This window comes from Salvelinus namaycush, chromosome 22 (assembly GCF_016432855.1).
Source record: "Salvelinus namaycush isolate Seneca chromosome 22, SaNama_1.0, whole genome shotgun sequence".
NCBI classification, from domain to species: Eukaryota; Metazoa; Chordata; class Actinopteri; order Salmoniformes; family Salmonidae; genus Salvelinus; species Salvelinus namaycush.
The window spans coordinates 11,983,938-12,005,472 of record NC_052328.1 but is presented as its reverse complement, the minus strand read 5'-3'; the positions used below and the strand labels follow the sequence as shown (position 1 = coordinate 12,005,472).

The 21,535-nt window shown below is 41.5% G+C and overlaps 1 protein-coding gene across 1 annotated transcript in view; it reads right to left on the bottom strand.

Annotated features, from left to right (window-relative positions):
- Nucleotides 1-7,512: 7,512 nt before the first annotated feature.
- Nucleotides 7,513-21,535, bottom strand: part of LOC120017396 (serine/threonine-protein kinase 32C-like) — a 178,105-nt gene continuing 164,082 nt past the window's right edge. Inside the window, exons 9-12 of the mRNA XM_038960145.1 lie at nt 19,913-20,038; nt 18,562-18,690; nt 17,540-17,607; nt 7,513-7,714 (exon numbers count right to left, since the gene is read on the bottom strand). Coding sequence (XP_038816073.1) covers nt 7,513-7,714; nt 17,540-17,607; nt 18,562-18,690; nt 19,913-20,038 — 525 coding nt within the window. The remainder of the gene's footprint in view (nt 7,715-17,539; nt 17,608-18,561; nt 18,691-19,912; nt 20,039-21,535) is intronic.

Below are 21,535 nucleotides of genomic sequence, written 5' to 3'. Positions count from 1 at the left end.
ATAAACCTGTGTTTTGAATTGAACAGGGCAGTCCATAAGCGTAGAAGAAGGATATCAAGGATCTATAAGGATTCTGTATGGAGGAATGGTCTAAAATCCCTCCCAAGTTTCTCCAATCCATAAAACATTTTTTTTTAAATGTCTCAGTACCATTATCCTCATGAGGTATTGAAAGGTATTGAAAAAGGGTGTCAATAATTTTGACCCCTACCTTTGAAAAAAGTCATAATATGATACTATATGCCATTTAGCAGACGCTTTTATCCAAATATGAAAGCATTACTTGTTAAACAAAATCTCTTTCTCTGAGCAATTGTATTAGTATAAAATAATATAATTTCCCAAACATTTTTAGCATACAATATAGCTCAGTATTTGAATTATTTATATGGTCATTTTTGCTAATCTTTTTCAAGGGTGTGAATCATTTCAGACCCCACTGCATGTGTGTGTATATATATATATTCGGATTCATTCGGAAAGTATTCAGACCCATTGACTTTTAAAGTTTTTGTTACGTTACAGCCTTATTCTAAAATGGATTCAATTGTTTTTTCTTATCAATCTACTCACAATACCCCATAACGACAAAGCAAAAACAGGTTTTTAGACTTTTTTCAAAAATGTAAACTGAAAAATCACATTTACATAAGTATTCAGACCCTTTACTCAGTACTTTGTTGAAGCACCTTTGGCAGAGAGTTTTCTTGTGTATGGCGCTACAAGCTTAGAACACCTGTATTTAGGGAGTTTCTCATTCTTCTCTGCAGATCCTCTCATGCTCTGTCAGGTTGGATGGGGAGCGTCGCTGCACAGCTATTTTCAGGTCTCTCCAGAGATGTTCGATCGGGTTCTTCAGGTCTCTCCAGAGATATTTGATTGGGTTCAAGTCCGGTTTCTGGCTGGGCCACTTAAGGACATTCAGAGAAGCCACTCCTGCGTTGTCTTGGCTGTGTGCTTAGGGTCGTTGTCCTGTTGGAAGGTGAACCTTCGCCCCCAGTCTGAGGTCCTGAGCACTCTGGAGCAGGTTTTCATCAAGGATCTATTTTTCCCTCAAACCTGACTAGTCTCCCAGTCCCTGCCGCTGAAAAACATCATGATTGGGCCACCACCATGCTTCACCGTAGGGATGGTGCCAATTTCCTCCAGATGTGAAGCTGGCATTCAGGCCAAAGAGTTCAATCCTGGTTTCATCAGACCAGAGAATCTTGTTTCTCATGGTCTGACAGTCCTTTAGGTGCCTTTTAGCAAACTCCAAGCGGGCTCTCATGTGCCTTTTACTGAGGAGTGGCTTCCATCTGGCCACTCTACCATACAGGCCTGATTGGTGGAGTGCTGCAGAGATGGCTGTCCTTCTGGAAGGGTCTCCCATCTCCACAGAGGAACTCTGGAGCTCTGTCAGAGTGACCATAGGGATCTTGGTCACCTTCCTGACCAAGGCCCTTCTCCCCCGATTGTGCAGTTTTACCGGGCAGACAGCGCTAGGAAGTGTTTTGGTGGTTCCAAACTTCTTCCATTTAAGAATGATGGAGGCCACTGTGTTCTTGGGGACCTTCAATGCTGCAGAAATGTTTTGGTACCCTTCCCCAGATCTGTGCCTCGACACAATCCTGTCTCGGAGCTCTATGGACAATTCCTTCTGACCTCATGGCTTGGTTTTTGCTCTGACATGCACTGTCAACTGTGAGACCTTATATAGACAGGTGTGTGGTTTTCCAAATCATGTCCAATCAATTGAATTTACCACAGGTGGACTCCAATCACATTGTAGAAACATCTCAAGGATGATCTATGGAAACAGGATGCACCTGAGCTCAATTTCAAGTCTCATAGCAAACGGTCTGAATACTTATGTAAATAAAAGTTATTTCTGTTTTTTATTTTTAATACATTTGCAAAAATGTCTAAACACCTGTTTTCGCTTTGTCATTTTGTGGTGTTGTGTGTAGATTGATGAGGAAAAACAACTATTTAATACATTTTAGAATAAGGCTGTAACTTAACAAAATGTGAAACAAATCAATGGGTCTGAATACTTTCCAAATACACTGTGTGTGTGTGTATGTGTATGTATATATATATATATATATATATATATATATATATATATATATATATATACACTACTGGTCAAAAGTTTTAGAATACCTACTCATTCAAGGGTTTTTCTTTATTTTTACTATTTTCTGCATTGCAGAATAATAGTGAAGACATCAAAACTGAGAAATAACACATATGTAATAATGTAGTAACCAAAAAAGTGTTAAACAAATCTAAATATATTTTATATTTGAGATCATTCAAAAATCCACCCTTTGCCTTGATGACAGCTTTGCACACTCTTGGCATTCTCTAAACCAGCTTCATGAGGTAGTCACCTGGAATGCATTTTAATTAAGAGGCGTGCCTTCTTCAAAGTTAATTTGTGGAATTTCTTTCCTTCTTAATGAATTTGAGCCAATCAGTTGTGTTGTGACAACGTATGGGGGTAATATAGAAGATATCACTATTTGGTAAAAGACCAAGTCCATATTATGGCAAGAACAGCTCAAATAAGCAAAGAGAAATGCCAGTCTATCATTACGTTAAGACATGAAGGTCAGTCAATCCGGAAAAATTCAAGAACTTTGAACGTTTCTTCAAGTGCAGTCGCAAAAACCATCAAGTTCTATGATGAAACTGGCTCTCATGAGGACCGCCACAGGAATGTAAGAGCCAGAGTTACCTCTGCTGCAGAGGATAAGTTCATTGGAGTTACCAGCCTCAGAAGTTGCAGCCCAAATAAATGCTTCACAGAGTTCAAGTAACAGAAAAATCTCAGCATCAACTGTTCAGAGGAGACTGTGAATCAGGCCTTCACTGTCAAATTGCTGCAAAGAAACCACTACTAAAGGACACCAATAAGAAAAAGAGACTTGCTTGGGCTAAGAAACATGAGCAATGGACATTAGACTGATGGACATTTTTCCTTTGGTCTGGAGTCCAAAATGGAGATATTTTGTTCCAACCGCTGTGTCTTTGTGAGACGTGGTGTGAGTGAATGGATGATCTCTGCATATATGGTTCCCACAGTGAAGCTTGGAGGAGGAGTTGTGATGGTGTGCACATGCTTTGCTGGTGACACTGTCTGTGATTTATTTAGATTTCAAGGCACACTTACCCAGCATGCCTACCACAGCATTCTGCAGCGATACGCCATCCCATCTGGGTTGGGCTTAGTCCCACTATCATTTGTTTTCAACAGGACAATGACCCAACACACCTCCAGGCTGTGTAAGGGCTATTTGACCAAGAAGGAGAGTGATGGAGTGCTGCATCAGATGACCTGGCCTCTACAATCACCCGACCTCAACCAAATTGATATGGTTTGGGATGAGTCGGACCGCAGAGTGAAGGAAAAGCAGCCAACAAGTGCTCAGCGTATGTGGGAACTCTTCAAGCGGGCTGGAGGTGTGTCATGGGTAATTGTCCTGTTGAAAAACAAATGATAGTCCCACTAAGTGCAAACCAGATGGGATGGCGTATCGCTGCAGAATGCTGTGGTAGCCATGCTGGTTAAGTGTGCTTTGAATTCTAAAGAAATCACTGACAGTGTCACCAGCCAAGCACCCCCACACCACCACCTCCATGCTTCACGGTGGGAACCACACATGCAGAGATCATCTGTTCACCTACCCTGTGTCTCACAAAGACACGACGGTTGGAACACAAAATCTAAAATTTTAACTCATCAGACCAAAGGACAGATTTCCACCGGTCTAAAGTCCATTGCTCATGTTTCTTGGCCCAAGCAAGTCTGTTCTTATTATTGGTGTCCTTTAGTAGTGGTTTCTTTGCAGCAATTCGACCATGAAGGCCTGATTCACACAGTCTCCCCTGAACAGTTGATGTTGAGATGTGTCTGTTACTTGAACTCAGTGAAGCACTTATTTAGGCTGTAATCTGAGGTGCAGTTAACTCTAATGAACCTATCCTCTTCAGCAGAGGTAACTCTGGGTCTTCCTTTCCTCTGCGGTCCTCATGAAAGCCATTTTCATCATAGCGCTTGATGTTTTTTCTGACTACACTTGATGAAACTTAAACATTTCTTAACATTTTCCGGATTGACTGACCTTCTCTTTGCTTATTTGAGCTGTTCTTGCCATAATATGGACTTGGTCTTTCACCAAATAGGGCTATCTTCTGCATACCACCCCTACCTTATCACAACACCACTGATTGTCTGAAACGCATTAAGGAAAGAAATTCTATAAATTAACAAGGCACACCTGTTAATTGAAATGCATTCCAGGTGACTACCTCAAGAAGCTGGTTGAAAGAATAACAAGAATGTGCAAAGCTGTCATCAAAGCAAAGGGTGGCTACTTTGAAGAATCTAAAAGATAAAACATATTTTGATTTGTTTAACACTTTTTTTGGTTACTACATGATTCCATATGTGTCATTTCATAGTTTTGATGTCTTCACTATTATTCTACCATAAAGAAAATAGTAAAAATAAAGAAAAACCCTGGAATGAGTAGGTATGTCCAAACTTTTGACTGGTACTGTATATGTATGTATGTTATTTAGCAGCCATTTTCACATAGCTAAGACCAACTAAGGGCATACTTAAACACTGCCCCAAACCTTTGGGCTTATACATTTTCCATATACATAACTAAGCACATAAAACTCAAACTTACCCACATTGGAGCATAATTACTGACTTATTAAAACATCCATTTAAGGAAGGAAAAGCCTGTGCACTTGAACATATTCTTAAGACAAACTACGGGATGTCAAAAGTTACTGCATACAATCTAAAATATTATATCATCCATATAACACTGGGAATAAATGATTTGTACAGTTGTAGGAGGTCGTAAATCTTGTTTTTAGCAAACCTAGACATCACATAGACAGGCAAACAGGGCAGGGCTACACTGATTGGACGAGGCGAAAGTCAAGGTATGCTACTGCCATAGACTTAGTTAGACGACTCATCTTGGTATCTATCCCATTATAGCGTCTGAGAGCATGGGCAGCGCCATTGAGGTGGCCAAATTTCTTCTTCTTTTGTGTTTGAAAAATGCATACAGCTTATATTGGTGATTTACCACCACCTGCAGTGCAGGAGTCCTGAACCACATCTTGTGCGTCATTTATTGTGGCCACTAATGGCATCGATACAGCTTAATTAAAGCAATTTACCAACCAGGTAATCCAATTTGAAGTAGAAGCAAATGCTCTGATTATTAACTTATTGCTCCCAAGCCATAGGAATCCCCACCCAGTTGACTACTTTAAAATTGAGGAAGTCCTCAATAGCAATGTCCATGAAAAAACAGATTACCAAGTAAAGATCTCTATCCATCTCTATGGCCGAAGCTTGCATGTGCACATACTGTAAGCCATGCAAACCCTAGCACTTGGCTCTCCTACAAAATCAGATTAAAACCTTGAATAGAGGTACATGCAGGGTTTGAGACACTATCGTTGTAGTTAATGCACTTATTTTTATAGGAACTGCATTTTTCCCCACCTCACCTCTTTTTAAGAGGCATCTTGATTTTTTATTATATAATTAAATACTATTTAATCCCTCCCAAAAAACATTCCTTTATCTATAATCACAATAAATGGTTGTATACAAATGATAGTATTTTCACTTGCTGAAGGAACAGTGGTTCTATGCACAACAGAGAGGAAACATACATTCACACACTCAAAGTTCCTTAGAAATGACTATGCAAATGGTAGAAAAGCTTTGGCATATGTGCCTACAAGTTGTGCCTGCACACTTGGAAATAAGATCAGTACAACAATGTATGAAGGTTTGGCTTCATTACAACTCTTAACTTAGTAACATTTACGTTCATTTAGTAAGAAGTCCCACATAAAACTGTGGAGAGTTAGGCTAGTCTATTTACACGTGTTACTTAGGGTTTTAAGGCGGACTATGCTACATGTTCCCAGATGCCCATGCTGAGAGTAAATGGCACCACCTTAAATGTACCACTGCCAAGTTTCAACTACACAACTCAAAATACTGCCCAATGATACATTTCTATATGAAGTGATCGAGACAATCATATTTAAGAGACAATTGTCAAATTCCACTAGGTTATAGTTATTGTCGTCCATTAAAAGGATAATGATCAATTACGAGATTCTTTTGTGGCTATTCGGAAGAAGTTGATCATTTCTGATCCTTAGAAATAGAATGACTAGAACGACTGATCCGCTGTTAGTGACAATGTTAATGTTTAACAGATAAGAACTAAAGCAATACGAGCATGTAGCCCACAACGGAACAGTGTGAGAAGAACAGCATCTTGGCAACCAACAGTCACAGAGATCGATGGTGAGGGAAAACCTTCCATTTACACCGCAGTTGTACTTAGGCCCTTTGGAAATCTAACACCGTAGGGGAGTATGTTTTGGTGGAGGAGCGTAATCGCTGTAGGAAAATCAAACTGGCATGCTGATGCATAATGTAGATATAATTACGTGTGATGAAAGGCTATTGATTAACAATCAACACCATTTAAAGTGGTTTTACAGTATTGAACTAGTGATTTATTTACACTTGCAAAACCTCCTTATCCTTAATGACCCATACAGTATTATATGCTAATAAGTCTCACTCTGCAACTGGAAACAGTATTAACCTCTTAATGTCTCTATCCACTGCACTACCTTAGAAATAGAATCACATAGAACATAGTAATATAATAGTAATCCTATTTCTATGTGCACTACACTGTATATTGGCATTGTGATACAATTATATATTATCATTGAAATGAAAGGCATTTGGAGAAGGTAACCCAACAACAGTACTATTGTAGTTCCGAATCGGGTGCAACAGAGAGCATGAGAGGGATTGAACGAGCTACACAGGCAAAGAAAACAAAGAGTGCCTAACTCTATTTGAATAATTCAGCATGTGAGTTTGCAGTGGGAGCTACATCTACTCGAAGGGCTGAAAGAGCAGGGAGGCTCTTCTCAAAAAATATCTTACACTCTTAAACCTGGCTCCTATTGCTCTGTATGTCATCAGGCTCATATACTGTGTCTGTGGCTACTGCTGCTTGTTATCCCCCCTCGTAATGATACCTTACCTTCATGCTATACTGTACGTTGCATAGAAGAGAGTTAGCGCTTACTCTAGGGGCGCGGAGGGCAGGACCGCTCTGGAACCTGCAGTCCCATTCATGCCTTAACGATGGATGCTACAGAAGAAGAAATAGGGGAGCCATTTTGTGTCCTGCTGTGTATTGTTGTTCTGCTGTGCGTCCCTGTTCCCACAGTCATCATGGCTACATAGGAGAGGTTAAAGTATCTGTAGGCATGGTTACACACACACACACACACACACACACACACACACACACACACACACACACACACACACACACACACACACACACACACACACACACACACACACACACACACACACACACACACACACACACACACACACACAGCAGCAGCAGCAGCCTGTGAGACCACCAGGTGGCGGTGCTAGGAGCTTCCAGGAGAGGAGCAGACCGAGCCGCACATGCTCAGTTTGGAGGAGGACTCAGGTTCGGGTTCGGGATCCTCGTCCTCTGTGCCTCCCTCAGCCTCTCCGGATCCGTCTCCGTCTCCATCACCATCATCACCCCCCTCGGCAGCTCCTTCACACTCCCCTCCCTCTGCACCCTCCTCCTGACTCTTTTTCAACCTGAGAGACCGATGCAGACACACACACAAACAAACACACAGACAGACAGGACAGAGAGAAAAGCCCATTTGTGATTAAAATACATAGTGGGAGTCTAAAGACTATGATATACTCTGTTCAGAAATGATGCCCAAGAAGTAAAAATAGAACTCAAGCTCCATTAATTACAGCAATAAAGAAACTCCATTTGCCATGCAGGAAGAACTCCAAATTATGCTGCAATCTCAGACACTGGTAAATAATGAATGAGGTATTCATTTAGATCAGGGCTGAACCAATATTCTCTCCCTCATGATCACAGAGCAGTCCCATGTAGGGCTGTGGCGGTTACGAAATTTCATCAGCCGGTGATTGTCAAGCAAATAACTGTCGGTCTCAAGGTAATTGACCGTTAATTAACATAAACACATTTAGCATCTCCTGGCTTCCACACATAGCCTACAAGACATTTTAAAAAGTCAAATAAATCCCTGTAATACACAGTACCAGTCAAAAGATTGGACACACCTACTCATTCCAGGGTTTTCATTTATTTTTACCATTTTCTACATTATAGAATAATAGTGAAGACAAAACGATGAAATAACACATATGGAATCATGTAGTAACCAAAAAAGTGTTAAACAAATCAAAATATATTTTGATGACCACTGCAGAATACTTAGTGGTTTTTGAGGTCGGTTTGGTTTTGGTTTAATTATTTTAAAAAGTTTTATTTTTACATTTTATTTTTATAATGACAAAATGATTTTAGCTTTTATTTATTGATTTATTTTTTGCTTTTGAATGGAAATTAGTTAACATTCAATAGCCAAAACATTGAAAATATTCCATTGTCTCTGTCAAATCCACATTAAGTAGACATAAATAGGAAATTACTATGAAATAATAATATATTTCAGTTATTTATACTGTACTGCTTGGCATTCCTTAAAGTGATCATCTCAGCTCAGCTCAGGAAGTAGCAGCTAGCCAGCCAGACCATCTAATGTTATCTCTGTGCTCCTCATACTGTACTGTCTATAGTCATCCTATTTAGCTTGGCTAGTCCGACTGAGTATGCTGCAGAGCTATCTGGCTAAATCATTTTACTGGTTCTTCAAAATAGACAAGGCATATTTTCACGAATTGTCTCTATCCCTCTCATCATTGTGTTGTGTACTGTACGTTCCTCTCTAATGCGGATCTAACCTGAAGTAGCAGGCATAAAAGTGTATCTGTCTGAGACAGAAAGAACAGGTGCAATGGATTATGTTCATTGTAGTCAATTACCACGTTTCTGCGCTGAACTAGGTTGAGTATTTGCTTAATGAAGACCAAATCGCTCTTCAGCCCAGCGTCCCACATAGTTCTTGACTTGATTCCTCTCATTAATTATTTGATTTCTCTCTAGAGAAAAAAAAGAAAACTTAATGGAATTGATGTAATTGAACCAACGTCGGTGAATTAGTTGTTTAATAAGAAAGTTTACATTTAAAAAATGGGTTAATCGCTCAGTACTAATAGAGGAATGTCAGTGTCACTGGAAGCTACATGGTCAGGAAGGATGCAGAATATAAACAGTTATTCACCAGAAAACTTAAAAATGGCAGAAACTGAAAACTAATATGAGGCTAATTCATTCTACCACGTTTGAACCCTTGATATAATGACCACATATTGCATCACTGTTCTATAAGGAATAGATACCATTGCAAATAATGGTCATAGCTTATAGAATCTTATCATAGAGCCAACAATGGTTTTAATGTTAATAAGCTTTTCATTAGACCCCGGGGTTCTCTTTCAGTTGTTAGTTTAAATATCTCACAAGTGGGATTCACCAGAATCTCTAAGGAGCTTGAAGAACCAAATGTACACGTCTGTCAGAGATAGACAAGTCGAGTGGCGAATGAGGGAGCCGCTCCCCTCATACTAAAGAGCCACTCGCCCGCTCCAATCATTCTCACCTCTCTTATTCTCAGAAGAGTTATATCTAGCTCTCCTCAGCACGACTTGATCTGTTTTCCTATTTAACTATTCACATGTGTGCCGTCAAGGTTATGATGCCGAGCGCAGGGTTTTCAGCTCTCGTATTTTGTGTTGGGTGAATTTACTGAAAGGATTTTTACTTAGGGTAAGAATTAGCTTCACTGCTTTCCTTCCCTCATCTCCTGTTGTAGCTAACATCACAAGGCTAGCTGCTGAGACTTAGCTAGCTCAGCTGCAAGGCTTAGCTAACCAGGCTTGCTCGCCGTAAGGCTACCTATCCTACCGACTAGTTTTTCTACCTGGAAGCTCGCTCTCTCCACTCCGGTGCCACGTTGACTAAACCAACCGTCCTAGCTTTTCTGCTTATCGGTCAAGAGACATGCTTTTGTTCTTCGCAAGACCAACAAGGCGCTAGCTTCCTTTAGCTAACTTTGTGCTTACTAGTTAGGCTACTAGCCCAAATGGCGTACACTAGCTACATTAACATTGGTAAAAGATTAGCTTCTCCGGCTATCACTGTGTTAACTAGCTGGGCTACATGCCCAAGTGGCGAACACTAGTTACGTTTCACTTTGTTCTTGGATTAGCTGTTTTTGTAGCCATGGAGCCTGCTAGCTCAGCCTAAGGGGTACCGAGCAAGGCCCCGGACCCTGCTTCAGGAGCAACCATATGCAGGGAAACTATACCCGTCTGCCTGGGTCTCGAACACACGGAACAGCGTTCTATGACCACTGGTCATATGTCCATTGTGTTTTTTTTTGCTGCTAACACCCTCCGACGGAGAGTGCGCAGAGGAGCCCGATGTGGTTAGTCTCCCACACTGAACTTGAGTGGGGAGACTGCCTCGCAGACCCAGCCCTCATGGGAGGATGTCATGGATGGCTATCCCAAAGACATTTTCCACGGTTTGGCCCCGGAGAAGGGGGAATTTGACCTCGTCATTGACGAAGACAATGGCGAGGGTATGACTGACCTCCTCCAGGCAGCGGAGGAGGAAAAGGATGAGGAGGTGTAAGCCGTTACCTCTAGGCCTGCACATTCTGTACGGGAATTTAATGTTAAATCTCTACTACTGGCTTAACAGGCTGCATAATCTCCGAGCTATTGCGAGCCTAAACCAGACCTTTGGGATTAGATCTGTGTCATCAGAGACCTCAAGCTCCGAGCCTCCAGGAGCGCCATTCAAGGCTGGAGAGGTAGGGGAGAGAGAAATGTAGAATTTTTTAAATTGAAATTCTCAATTATCGTGGATACCCGGGCCAGGTCGATTAGAAAGGTAACGGGAGTTGCTAAGGCTCGTCGTACAGCAGGAGAATGAGCTCCGCTATCCAGAGCTTGCCTTGCCATCGAGGTGCTACCGAGATATGGGATAAGCATTCTTCCCTCACTCTGGCCAGAGTGGGGACTATGAGGCTGAGGGGAGGAAAATCTTAAAGCCAAACCCTCTGCCAAGTGGTGGTTCTCCTGCTAGCGTGAAGAACAACGGGCAGTGCACATTTTCTTGCAATGCGAAGAGATCTACGGATGCTTGACCATAACACAGATGTTGGGCAAACACCCAGCTCTAGAAGTCTATCATCCTCAGTAGGCCGAGAGGTCCTCCTGAGATTGTGGATGCCATCAACCCCAGCACTCGGAGGCATGTCTTGAACATGACCAAGCCTCCCGAATGACACGATGAGAGTGTTGCCTGATATGAGAGAGAATCCAGCATTACGCCTAGGTATTCTATTCTCTGTGTTGGCACCAAACATCACATTTTCTGACTAATCTTGAACTCTAGTTTAGAGAGTTGGTTACAAGGGAAGTTGTGTCTCATACCGCTTGTTCCCGGGATGGGGAGCAAAGCAGGTAATCATAGGTGGAGACTCTTCGCCCCTTGTTTCTCAGGGGTGTGAGGGCTGCCTCTACAAACTTACTGAACATTCGGGGAGCTAGCGCTAGCCAGAATGGGACAGCAAGGTATTTGTAGAATGTGGAAATAAGCATCCTGCAGGTCAACTGAGGTGAACCAATTGCCTTGACGAATAGAGCGAGACAGCATATAATTGTAAGCATACGGAACATGAAATTCGTCAGAGGACCAATAGGTCCAGAATGGGACAAACCCCTTTTTTGGGAACCAGGAAGTACTGGGAGTATAAGCTGAGGTGGCTCTCTGGCGCTGGTATCATCTTGATACCCCCTTTGCTTAATAGAGAGGAGATGTCCTGCTCTAGTATGCGTGCCGAGTTGCCAGTCACTGCTGATTCTTGCCCGCCCGTCCACCATCACTACTCTGGACGGTACTGACTTAGAATATGTGGACAACTACAAATACCTAGGTGTCTGGTTAGACTGTAAACTCTCCTTCCAGACTCACATTAAGCATCTCCAATCCAAAATTAAATCTAGAATCGGCTTCCTATTTTGCAACAAAGCATTCTTCACTCATGCTGCCAAACATACCCTCGTAAAACTGACCATCCTACCGATCCTCGACGATGTCATTTACAAAATAGCCTTCAACACTCTACTCAACAAATTGGATGCAGTTTATCACAGTACCATCCATTTTGTCACCAAAGCCCCATATACTACCCACCACTGCGACCTGTACACTCTCGTTGGCCGGCCCTCGCTTCATACTCGTCGCCAAACCCACTGGCTCCAGGTCATCTGCAAGTCTCTGCTAGGTAAAGCCCCGCCTTATCTCAGCTCACTGGTCACCATAGCAGCACCCACCCGTAGCACGCGCTCCAGCAGGTATATCTCACTGGTCACCCCCAAAGCCAATTCTTCCTTTGGCCGCCTTTCCTTCCAGTTCTCTGCTGCCAATGACTGGAATGAACTGCAAAAATCACTGAAGCTGGAGACTCATATCTCCCTCACTAACTTTAAGCACCAGCTATCAGAGCAGCTCACAGATCACTGCACCTGTACATAGCCCATCTGTAAATAGCCCATGTAACTACCTCATCCCCATACCGTTATTTATTTATTTATTTTGCTCCTTTGCACCCCAGTATCTCTACTTGCACATTCATCTTCTGCACATCTATCACTCCAGTGTTTAATGGCTATATTGTAATTATTTCGCCACTATGGCCTTTTTTTTTGCCTTACCTCCCTTATCCTACCTCATTTGCACACAGTGTATATAGACTTTTTCTATTGTATTATTGACTGTATGTTTGTTTATTCCATGTGTAACTCTGTGTTGTTGTTTGTGTCGCACTGCTTTGCTTTATCTTGGCCAGGTCGCAGTTGTAAATGAGAACTTGTTCTCAACTAGCCTACCTGGTTAAATAAAGGTGAAATAAATCAAATAAAAAGTTACGCAGGGATCTGCTGAACCAGATGAACAGAGAGATTTTCCACCCTCACCCGGATGCAATAGCCTAGCCTGTGAGAGGTTAAATCTGGATGCGACAGGCCTGCTTCTAGGAGTCATTAAGACTATCCAAAGTGCTAGGGGCCCTTCTAGACACTCACTGTATGGAAATAAGTGGTGGGTTTTTGAGAAATGGTTTGACCAAAAATAGATAATTCCTTACCAATGCTCTGTGTCCAAGGTTTTATGCTTTCTGCTGGACCTTTTAGACAGAGGGAAGGCTTTATCCACTGTTAAGGTTTATCTAGCCGCTATCTCGGCCTGTCATATAACCTTCAACAAGAACATGGTGGGAAAACACCCCATGGTATGTTGTTTTATGAAGGGGGTGCCTTGCATACGACCAGTTACCAAGCTTTTACTCCTGTCATGGGATTTCTCTTGTGCTTGAGGCTTTCATAGCCTTTTGTGCCGCAGGAAAGCGTAGTGTTGAAATTTAGTTGAAGTCGGAAGTTTACATACACCTGAGCCAAATACATTTAAACTCAGTTTTTCACAATTCCTGACATTTAATCCTAGTAAAAATTCCCTGTCTTAGGTCAGTTAGGATCACCACTTTATTTTAAGAATGTGAAATGTCAGAATAATAGTAGAGAGAATTATTTATTTCAGCTTTTATTTCTTTCATCACATTTCCAGCGGGTCAGAAGATTACACACACTCAATTAGTATTTGGTAGCATTGCCTTTAAATTGTTTAACTTGGGTCAAACGTTTCGGGTAGCCACAAGCTTCCCACAATAAGTTGGGTGAATTTTCACAATAAGTTGGGCCCATTCCTCCTGGCAGAGCTGGTGTAACTGAGTCAGGTTTGTAGGCCTCCTTAATCACACACGCTTTTTCAGTTCTCCCCACAAATTTTCATTTTCTATGGGATTGAGGTCAGGGCTTTGTGATGGCCACTCCAATACCTTGACTTTGTTGTCCTTAAGCCATTTTGACACAACTTTGGAAGTATGCTTGGGGTCATTGTGCATTTGGAAGACCCATTTGCGACCAAGCTTTAACTTCCTGACTGATGTCTTGAGAAGTTGCTTCAATATATCCACATAATTTTCCTCCCTCAGGATGCCATCTATTTTGTGAAGTGCACCAGTCCCTCCTGCAGCAAAGCACCCCCACAACATAATGCTGCCACCCCCGTGCTTCACGGTTGGGATGGTGTTCTTCGGACTTGTAAGCCTCCACCTTTTCCCTCCAAACATAACAATGGTCATTATGGACAAACAGTTCTATTTTTGTTTCATCAGACCAGAGGACATTTCTCCAAAAAGTATGATTTCCGTCCCCATGTGCAGTTGCAAACTGTAGTCTGGCTTTTTTAAGGCGGTTTTGAAGCAGTGGCTTCTTCCTTGCTGAGCAGCCTTTCAGGTTATGTCGATATAGGACTCGTTTTACTGTGGATATAGATACTTTTGTACCCGTTTCTTCCAGCATCTTCACAAGGTCCTTTGCTGTTGTTCTGGGATTGATTTGCACTTTTTGCACCAAAGTACGTTCATCTGTAGGAGACAGAACGCGTCTCCTTCCTGAGCAGTATGACAGCTACGTGGTCCCATGGTGTTTATCCTTGCGTACTATTGTTTGTACAAATGAACGTGGTACCTTCAGGAGTTTGGACATTACTCCCAAGGATGAACCAGACTTGTGGAGGTCTGCAATTTTTTGGCTGATTTCTTTTGATTTTCCCATGATGTCAAGCAAAGACGCACTGAGTTTGAAGGTAGGCCTTGAAATACATCCACAGGTACACCTCCAATTGACTCAAATTATGTCAATTAGCCTATCAGAAGCTTCTAACGCCATGACATAATTTTCTGGAATTTTCCAAGCTGTTTAAAGGCACAGTCAACTTAGTGTATGTAAACTTCTGACCCACTGGAATTGTGATACAGTGAATTATAAGTGAAATAATCTGTCTGTAAACAATTGTTGGAAAAATGACTTGTGTCAAGCACAAAGTAGATGTCCTAACTGACTTGCCAAAACTATAGTTTGTTAACAAGAAATTTGTGGAGTGGTTGAAAAACGAGTTTTAATGACTCCAACCTAAGTGTATGTAAACTTCCGACTTCAATTGTATATCTCTTCTTTACGACCCCTTTACTGGTCTCCCTTACATCCGCAAAGCGAGTGGGTGAGCTATACGCACTGTCAGTTCACCATTCGTGTCTGCAGTTTCCCTAGGGCTTTTCCAAGGTTACCTTGATGCCCAACCCCGCTAACGGTTAGTGGCAATTACAATTGTCCCCCCTTGGAGCTTGTGGCTTTCCACCCGCCGCCTTTCCCATCAGAAATACAGTGTAGACATTGTTAATGTTGTAAAGGACTTATGTAGCTGGAAACAGCAGATTTTTTATGGAATATCTACATAGGCGTACAGAGGCCCATTATCAGCAACCATCACTCCTGTGTTCCAATAGCACGTTGTGTTTCACTAATCCAAGTCTATAATTTTAAAAGGCTAATTGATCATGAGAAAACCCTTTTGCAATTATGTTAGCACAGCTGAAAACAGTTGTGCTGATTAAAGAAGCAATAAAACTGGCCTTCTTTAGACTAGTTGAGTATCTGGAGCATCAGCATTTGTGGGTTCGATTACAGGCTCAAAATGGCCAGAAACAAATAACTTTGAAACTCGTCAGTCTATTCTTGTTCTGAAAAATAAACGCTATTCCATGCGAGAAATTGCCAAGAAACTGAACATCTCGTACAACGCTGTGTACTACTCCCATTCACAGAACAGTGCAAACTGGCGCTAACCAGAATAGAGAAAGGAGTGGGAAGCCTCATATACAGCGCCTTCAGAAAGTATTCTTACCCCTTGATTAATTCCACATTTTGTTGTGTTACAGCCTGAGTTAAAACATTTATTGAATAGATTTTCTTTCTCCTCCATCTACACACAATACCCTAGATTTTATTACCTAATTTACATAAGTATTCACACCCCTGAGTCAATACTTTGTAGGAGTCTTTTTGGGTAAGTCTTTAAGAGCTTTGCACACCTGGATTGTACAATATTTCCCCATTATTCTTTATAAAATTCTTCAAGCTGTGTCAAGTTGATTGTTGATCATTGCTATTCAATGTCGTTTTGGTAAGCAACTCCTGTGTAGATTGTGTTTTAAGTTATTGTCCTACTGAAAGGTGGATTTGTCTTTCAGTGTCTGTTGGAAACCAGACTAAACCAGGTTTTCCTCTAGGATTTTGCCTGTGCTTATAGCTGTATTCCTTCTTTTTTTTTATCCTAAAAAAACTCCCTAGTACTTGCTGATGACAACACGATCCAGTCACCACCATACTCGAAAATTTGAAGCGTGGTACTCAGTAACGTGTTGTGTAGGATTTGCCCCAAACATAATGCTTTGTTTTCAGGAAAAAAAGTGAATTTTTTTGAAGTATTACTTAAGTACCTCGTTGCAAACAGGCTTCCTTCTTTTCACTCCGTCATTTAAGTTAGTATTGTGGAGTAACTACAATGTTGTTGATCCATCCTCAGTTCTCATATCACAACAATTAAACACTGTAACTGTTTTAAAATCACCATTGACCTTATAGTGAAATCCCTGAGCAGTTTCCCTCCTCTTCGGCAACTGTGTTAGGAAGGACACCTGTATCTTTGTAGTGACTGGGTGTAAGCTGAATTAATACTTCACCATGCTCAAAGGGATATTCAGCGTCTGTATATTATTTTACACATCTACAAATCGATGTCCTTCTTTGAGGCATTGAAATAGCTCCCTGGTCTTTGTGGTCTTTGTATTGAAATTCAATACTCAATTGAGGGACCTTACAGATAATTGTACGTTAACCACTATTATTGAACACAGAATGAGTCCATGAAACTTATTATGTGATTTGTTAAGGTCAGGAGTAAAAATGTGCTTAAGGCTTGCCACAAAAAAAAACATTTCAGCTTCACATTTGTTATTCATTTGAAAAATGTTCTACAAACAACATTCCACTTTGACATTATGGGGTATTGTGTGTAGATCAGTGACACAAAATCTACATTTTTATCAATTTTATATTCAGGCTGTAACACAACAAAATGTGGAAAAAGTAAAGCAGTGTGAATAATTTCTGGCACTACAGAGCTAAGAATGATGTGACATGAATATGTTTTTTAATTGGTCTCCCAGGTTCAGTAATTGGTTCTGCGTTTATATAATCTTAGTATATTATTGTAGAGCTAACAATGCTTGGGTCAGGTGAAACAAACATTTATAAATATCTATTCACGTGTGTGTCAGGTGTCATATAGTCCTTATGTAGGTGGTATCTCAGCCTTATGCATACCACTTTTTTTTATTTTTTAAAAAGCATTCCACAATAGTTTAACATTACTATGTTTTGATTTGTCTCCGGGCGAAGGGTTGGGTTTGTGAAGGGTTGGGTTTGTGAAGGGTTGGGTTTGTGAAGGGTTGGGTTTGTGAAGGGTTGGGTTTGTGAAGGGTTGGGTTGGGTTTGTGGTCTTACTTCTCGCGGTTGAAGATCATGAACTCTGACTGCACGACTTCAAGGCACTCCTGTAGGTAGTCGTTCTCCTGAGGGCGGTGAAGGAAAGAGAATAGCCATTATCATCATCATCATCACCCACACAGGTCGACAATGATGAAGTGCGAGATCAGTCTCACCTCAATCAATCACCAGTGAGACCTGAAAGATTACAAAACACCCCCTTCTTCCCTCTTTTAAATCACGCCCAGTGATTTGTTTGTGTGCTTTCCCTCAAATTGGTTGTTTGGCAGAGGACAAAAATAGAAGCTCATATTTCCGAAAGCACTTGGAGGCATGACATCACCACTGATGGCTTCATAATTTAATCATCTAGGTAATAACTGAGCCCCCTCACACACTAGAAGACTGCTCAGGCCCGGAGTAAGATGGGGGCTATTGTTAGAAGATACAAGCTTTACTGCTTTTACAGCGCCCAGAGATCACTCTTGATAACACCGAAGGTCGACTTTAATAATGTGGTGCTGGTAATGAGGGGCTTGGCCAATGAAAACCTGGCACAGCTCATACATATGGATTGTCTAAAATCCATGGTAAATAATGGGCGCAATCACAGATAACAAGGTGGATTTCTTATAATACTGTCATCATGTAAGAAAATAACCGGCCTTTAAGACACAGAGATTCATGATATTCATGAAATGAAGGGAGAAAAATAACAACTGGGGAAGAGGAGGCTACAGACTGCCCTCCCTGCCCTCTGTGTAAACCAAGATCTGCCACACTGTCCTAGCGCTATTTAACAGGGTCATTTTTTGGGGCAACATAGAACATTTCTAATTGGACAAATTCAGGTAGTCCCTCCATGTTTTCTTCCATTTGGTTGACTTGTGTCTGTATTCTGTTTGTACATTGTCTATTGCTGGCAGGACCTATTCCCTAAATCAAATTCTGGGTATGTGTAAATGTACTTGGCGAATAAAGTGATTGGGATTAACATGACCCAGGTACAGTCAGTAGTGACTGGTTGATGTGACACTCACAGACTGGGAATCCTTGCTGGCTTCCCGGGACCTGTTTTTGGCCAGCCTCTTCTTCTTCTTGTGGAGGGGACGAGATTCTAAGATCATCTCCTCCAGCTCAAAGGTGGGGTCGCAATGCAGACGGCCCTTCTGTGGAACCGAGACACACAGTACACTAATGAATAACTATATACCTAAATCCAGACACACACGCACACACACACATATGCAAACACCACACACACAAAAACATATTACAGACTCCACAGCATGAATAAAATGGACTAGCATAGTTTATTGGCTACAATAGACTTATTATAGTTATTTTTATTTATTTATTTATTTAAGTACAGTGAAATGCTTAACTTGCAAGCCCTAGAAAACAGTGCAGTATTCAATATAAAAAAGAAATATAAATAAGAGAGGAAGCTATTTATGGGTTTTGCACCGCTGTCCCTCGGTCATGTCGTTGCCTTTGTTATCAACGTTCTACAGACACCACAGCAGTATTGATGCTCAAAAGTCGAACCAGGGCTAATGACTGTTTAGTCTAAATTACACTATAGGGGCTTGGGAATACGATGCCATTGCTAAAGTAGACACATATTTAGTAGGAAACAACTGTGCCACCATCATCATGTTGTCAATTTACTTTAGACGGATGGCAATGTTGTCATTAGCGAGCAAAGTTAATAAAAAATTGCTAGCAATGCTAATGTTAGCTAGCTAAAATCTGGAGGTGTACCCTCAATCTTAGCTAGCTAGCTAACGTTATAATGCAACTAAAGTCCATCTGCCGTCATTTAAATGATGACAAAAGGTTTTCCTACTAATTATTTGCCTTCTTTTGAAATGTAATGTGTTTTCAAGCCACAGTAATGCACTTTAGACCAAATCTTCATCAGCGCCCAATGAGGATGCATTGAGTAGAATGCTCAGTTGAACATCAGTCCTAAAACGAACGTTCAAAACAATATTGTGACGCAAATTGCAACCCATGAATATACAAGGTCAGTGCCAGTACCACATGTATAATGTGCAGGGATACTGGAGTATTAGAGGTAGATATGTACATATAGACAGGGATTAAGAGAAAGTGACTTGTAAGCAGGATAAATAATAATACAAATAATAACAGCGAAGCAAATACTGGACATTTCACAGAATGTAACAAGTGTGAGAGACTGGGTTATGTATAAGACTACATGTGTACGTTTATGTGTCTGAATAAATGAACAAGATGAGATAATGTAGTTAATCTTATATACTGTATGTGTGAAGTGTGAATCAGTGTTTACGGTCCATAAAAAGGTGAAAACGCAGCCCACTGCATTCTATGCTCCCATGTGATAGATTTATGGTCCATACTTACGTTAGGAACAAAGCCAGCCTCTATCTTCTTCTCGTACACAGCGTCCCAGTTGATGTCAGAGAGGTAGGGAGCCGTCTGCATGTGAGACAGGCTGGAGAAACGATGCTCTGGGTTCACCGTCAGCAGCTGGGAGACACACACACACACACACACACACACACACACACAGATTATACTGTACATCATTTAGTTCCATTAAAGACTCAAACACTATCACCTCTACAGTATCCACTACATTGCTTTCTAATTTCTCCACAGGGATTAAAGTCGTATTGAATTGAAAAACCTTATGGCTTGTGACTAAACAGGTTGAATGTTAAAATCAGATCCAATAATCTAGGTAGTATCGACATTAGGGGGCACTCTTAAATCAGCCACAGTCTTACAGTACAGGGATCAGGTGCCTTATCAATCCAAAATAAAGACGCCACCCCGATTAGCATACATTTAATTAGATAAGGATTGAGATCATTGTCAGGGGAGAAACTTGTATCAATTGTATTGTATCTACAATGAAGGGGAATCTAGGGTATTTACGTAACCCCGGTTCTATGATAATATGAGATAGACGTCTCACATATGGGGATTCGCTCTAGCAGATTCACTAAATGAAGAACCAATCACAGCATCTATTGGAGACAGACAGGTAAAGTTGGAGAAGAGGTGAGCCCCTCCCCGCCTTATAAGGCACAACTCGCCCCACCTCTGGTCATTCTCAAGCATGCCTCTCTTCCAAATGAAAGGAGGACCAAGGCACTCGTCATATAATTCCTTTATTTGTATGGCATGTTCAATGGAAACATTGGATTGCCGTGGACAAGAGAGGGGCCCACTCGAAGAGTTGGTCACTCTTTCGACATGCTCTCGTTCTATCAAAGCACTGGACATAAATGGTGGAGTCACTCTTCTTCCGTAGAAGTGAAGGGCGGCGGCTGGAAAGCCATAAGCTCTAAGAAGAGACAATTGTAATTGCCGCTGACCTTAGGCATAAAGGCGGGGATGGGTAACAGTGTTACCTTGGATAACACCAGGGCAAACTGTAGGCACGAATGGTGGACTGACAAACCATGCAGGTCACTCACTTGCTATGCTGATGTAAGGTCAATCACTAAAGCTGTTTTGAAGGAGAGATATTTCACCTCCACACTATCCAGAGGCTTAAAAGGCTGCTGCAAATTGCCTCAAGCACAATAGACAGGTCCCAAGATGGGGCTAAAGGCTTGGAAACTGGGCATAAGCGACGCACTCCCTTCAAAAAAATGACATAACCGAGGGTGTATCCCTACTATGTTATTGTCCAAGCCTATATGACAGGCTGAGATAGCAGTTAAATAGACCTTAACAGTGGAAAATGTCTTCCCTCTGCCTAAAATGTCCTGCAAGAAGCATAAAACCTTGGATACTGAGCATCGGTAAGGAATTATCTGAAGGCTATTGTTCACACCACTTCTCAAAAACGCACAACTTGTTTCCATAAAGTGAGCGTGTAGAAGAGGCCCTTGAACTCTGGATAGTCTCAATGATTCCGATTGGCAAGCCTGCCACATCCTCTCACGGGCCAGGCCCAGAGGGCCATGGTTTCTGGGTGAGGGTGGAAAACATCTCTGTTTGCTTTGGGTCAAC